Here is a 3,589-nt window from a genome sequence, read left to right on the forward strand (position 1 = left end):
TCTATAAAGAGTTCTGGCTAATACTTTCAAAGAACTTTACTATTTCATTGAGACTGAACAGAAACTTCATGGAGAGCTGATAATGCAAATCAATACTGTCAAATTAAGACACATTTATCTTTACCTACCGACTACGGCCATATTCAGGAGTGAATGACTTCTGACCACCCCAAGTAGGTAGCTACAATCTGTTTGCTGTGACCCTGCAGTAATAAACATGCTAGGCAAACGCCTTTAGACAAGTCAGCAACCGTCCCCTAAACTTCAACCTCTGGGGCAGGAAACGGGGGATGTATTCTGCTATCCAGTGCAGTTTGACATGGGTAAAAGCATCTACCAAAGATCCCCCCTCCTTTACAATTGCTTCCTATTTCCTCTTATCCCAACCTGGCTCTGAATAAAAAGACGCTAGTGAAGAGCAGCCATCACCAGCTGCTACTGGAGAGAGGTGGAAGCCAGGCAGCTCATTAGAGGATCTTTGTCTTGAGCAGACCTGTACAGAGCTGGATGAGGGCAGTAGATCATTCTTATTCGTACTCACCTGAGCCATTAAGCCTGTTTTTTCCTTCTCTTGTAAAAAGATTCTATTCTAGCAAAACCAACTAGGTAAGTGATGCAAATACTACAAATAAACCTCTATATTACTGTCATCAATTGTATTGCATTTTATACAGAGAGTACCAATAGATGGTTTTTATAATGTGTACAGTAGTAAACTAAAATCATGAAATGCATAGATTTAGCATTAAAAATATGTTTATTTCAGCAGCTGAAAAGCCACAGGATGAATTGCTTCAACAGTTGGAAGAAGCTTCATTACCAAGAATAAAAAGGCACAGATCTTTGAAGATTTTTATAATCAACACATTACATGAAAGTTGTGAACTTTATTGAACAAAACTAAAAAAATCAAATAGGCACTTGTTAACTTGTTAAGTGAGAATTCAAGACCATAGCAGCCTACTTTGCATTTTACTGAGCTCTGTTGCTGTGAATAATACAGCTCATGCACAGGTAATGACTTGTTTGTATATTTTTCTTAAGTATTCACTGAATACTACCAACATATATACATTTATACATAAAGTTCCAGAAGCTTAGAGAGGCTGTTCATTTCTGCTGGCCTTTTGGAAGTGGTCTTCTAAATAGAAGGATGTGTGGTTCTGTAAAGAGAAAAAAATGGAAGTTTGTTTATAAGTCTGTGGCCAGACATCCCACTTAATGGCCAATAATATAGGGTTTTCAGTAAACAGTTTCTGTCTAGCGTTTGCTACTTAATGTATGAAGTGACTTTGTTCCTCTCCCACATCAAGACATCCTAAAAGCTTTACAGAAAATATTTCTGGAATAGCTTGTTAGGTAGAGATGTCCTTTTTTACCTGGTTCATGAATCATGTAGTGGACCCAGCCAAGGCTTTGCTGAACACCAAGTCTTCTCCATTCTTCTTCAGTCATTAGATGAGTTTTTGGTACTTGCTTTGACAGCTCTCTTGGCAACATCACATGCCTGCCAGGGACAGAAAACACACAAAGTCACATTTATACAGCCGCAATTAGTTCTGTACAACTTGTAAAGAAGCTTTATGTCAGACTCCATAGCATTTGTGAACTGCTTGAACATTTAAGTTTCAGGCTGGACCTCTGCCTGTGATTTTTGATTACTTGTACATAATAGCCTAAGTTGAAGGAACGACACCGTCGGTGTTCTTTCATATCTCCTTTAGACTTTTAACTCCTTTTAGAAAAACCTGGCAGCTTGCTATGCAACAAGAAAACTCAGAATCAGGCAGATTGTAAACTTCCATTTGCTTTTTGCAAGTGCATCCATGCAGGAAACCTGAAACAAAAGTTGGCTCTCCCACTACTGGGCAATAAATATCCTAACTGTGACTTTTATTTTGTTATCTGCAGACACTTGCAAATGTCCCTATTTTCCAGGGACATTTCCTGATTTTCAGAAGCTGTCCCAGTTTCCGATTTGATTCTGGAATGCCCTGCTTTTCCCTTAGGATGTTCCTATTTTCATTCCAGAAATGTTGGCAGTTATGGAGTGAAGCAACCGCAGAGCCAAGGAGATAAGGAACTAGACAACCTCTAGAAGACACCAGAAGGCAGCCCTGTATAGGTTAAGCTAAAAAAAAAAATGCTTAATATTCTCTTTTGTTATATAGTCTGTTGAGAACCCCCAGGAGTGGCTGGGGCAACAGGGTCGGATGGGCAGGGTATAAATTATAAAATTATTATTATGGAATGGAACGTCCCTATTTTCGTCAGAGAAATGCTGGGAGGCTATGCCACTAGCAAGGCCCAAAGTTAACATACGGAAACGAGCTTATTGAAATGGCCGTGGCGGTCGGCCCGAGAGACCCTGACCCAAACCCCCTCCCTAAGCTCATCGGTGGCGGATTTTGGCCCAGCAAGTTACCACGGGGCTAAAATGGAGCGGGGCGACGGGATAGGGAGCTGGGTTCGAATCACGCGCACAACGCCGCCGAGGAGCAACAGGCGCTTCCCTCCGCGGCGCCAGCCCTTCCCCAAAGGGCCTGTGAAGAGCGGGCAGGCGCAACGGCCTCCTCCGGCCTCGCCCCGCGCCGGCCTTTGTCCCGAGGCCGTTTCCACCCCCCGCGCACAGCCGGCGGGAAAGGAGGAGGGAGAAAAGCAGGCCCGCCGTTTTCTGCTTCCTCCCCCTCTTCTGAGGTACTGGGAAGGGAGTCTGGGCGGGAAGAAAGGAGCGAAAGCGGAGGGCGGCGAGGGACGCCATGAAAGAGCGGCGGGCCCAGCGGCAGCCTCGTCAGGCGGAGGGGCAGGAAGAGGCCCGGACACCCCCCCCCCCGGCCTCCCTCACCGGTACTCGTAGTTCTCGTCGAAGTACTTGTCCGAATAGTAGATCTGCTTGTGGGCCATGACGAAGACGACGATGATGGCGGCGACCACGGGCGCCTCACGGAAACCGCCCCCTTCCTCTCTCTCTCTCTCTCTCTCCTCCTTCTCCCACCTCAAGCAGCGGCGGCGGCGGCAGCGCTAAACTAACTCGCCCCTTAAAGCCAGCCCACCCGCCCGCCCGGACTCGATTTGAATCCCTCAGCTCGACTCTGATTGGGCGCAGGAGGGCTAATCGGGGCGCGCGCTGCCCGCGTGACTGTCGCGGGCCTGTGGGGATTCGGTTCCCCGCCCCGTCCCGCCCCGCCCCTCTCTCTCTCTCTTTCTGTGTCTCCTCCCCGGAAGACCGCAGCGAACTGCGCGTGCGCGCCCCACACTTTCCTCGTCTGGGCGAGTTCCGTGTCTAACTTGGCTGGGAGTTTGAGTTTCTTCCCCTCGCGCCCCCCCCATTGCGCGCCACCGCGGGAGCGCGCTTGGGTTGTTTCCGCTGTTTGTAACCCGCTTGCAAGGGGTTGTATTCCTGGCTACCTCCTTGTAGAGCGAGGTGCTACTGGAAGGACTTTTTATTTTATTTTATTTTATTTATTTATTATTATTTTGTTTTTATTTTATTTTATTTGTTTCGACTACGGCAGACCAACACGGCGACCTACCTATACAGTAATGCGTTCGTGATATTTGGGTGGCTTTTTCGGCATCCTTTTCCGTT

General features: G+C 47.0%; 1 protein-coding gene across 1 annotated transcript; it reads right to left on the reverse strand.

Annotated features, from left to right (window-relative positions):
* Nucleotides 1-738: 738 nt before the first annotated feature.
* On the reverse strand, nucleotides 739-3,081 carry CKS2 (CDC28 protein kinase regulatory subunit 2). The gene is made up of 3 exons (XM_083577289.1): nucleotides 2,846-3,081; nucleotides 1,380-1,507; nucleotides 739-1,163 (listed from the first exon to the last, which is right to left on the reverse strand). Exons 1-3 carry the CDS (start codon nucleotides 2,902-2,904, stop codon nucleotides 1,111-1,113), a joined length of 240 nt encoding a protein of 79 aa, XP_083433415.1. The 5' UTR covers nucleotides 2,905-3,081; the 3' UTR covers nucleotides 739-1,110.
* Between the last annotated feature and the right edge of the window lie 508 nt (nucleotides 3,082-3,589).

Source organism: Podarcis filfolensis (assembly GCF_964270895.1).
Source record: "Podarcis filfolensis genome assembly, chromosome: 11".
Classification (NCBI taxonomy): domain Eukaryota; kingdom Metazoa; phylum Chordata; class Lepidosauria; order Squamata; family Lacertidae; genus Podarcis; species Podarcis filfolensis.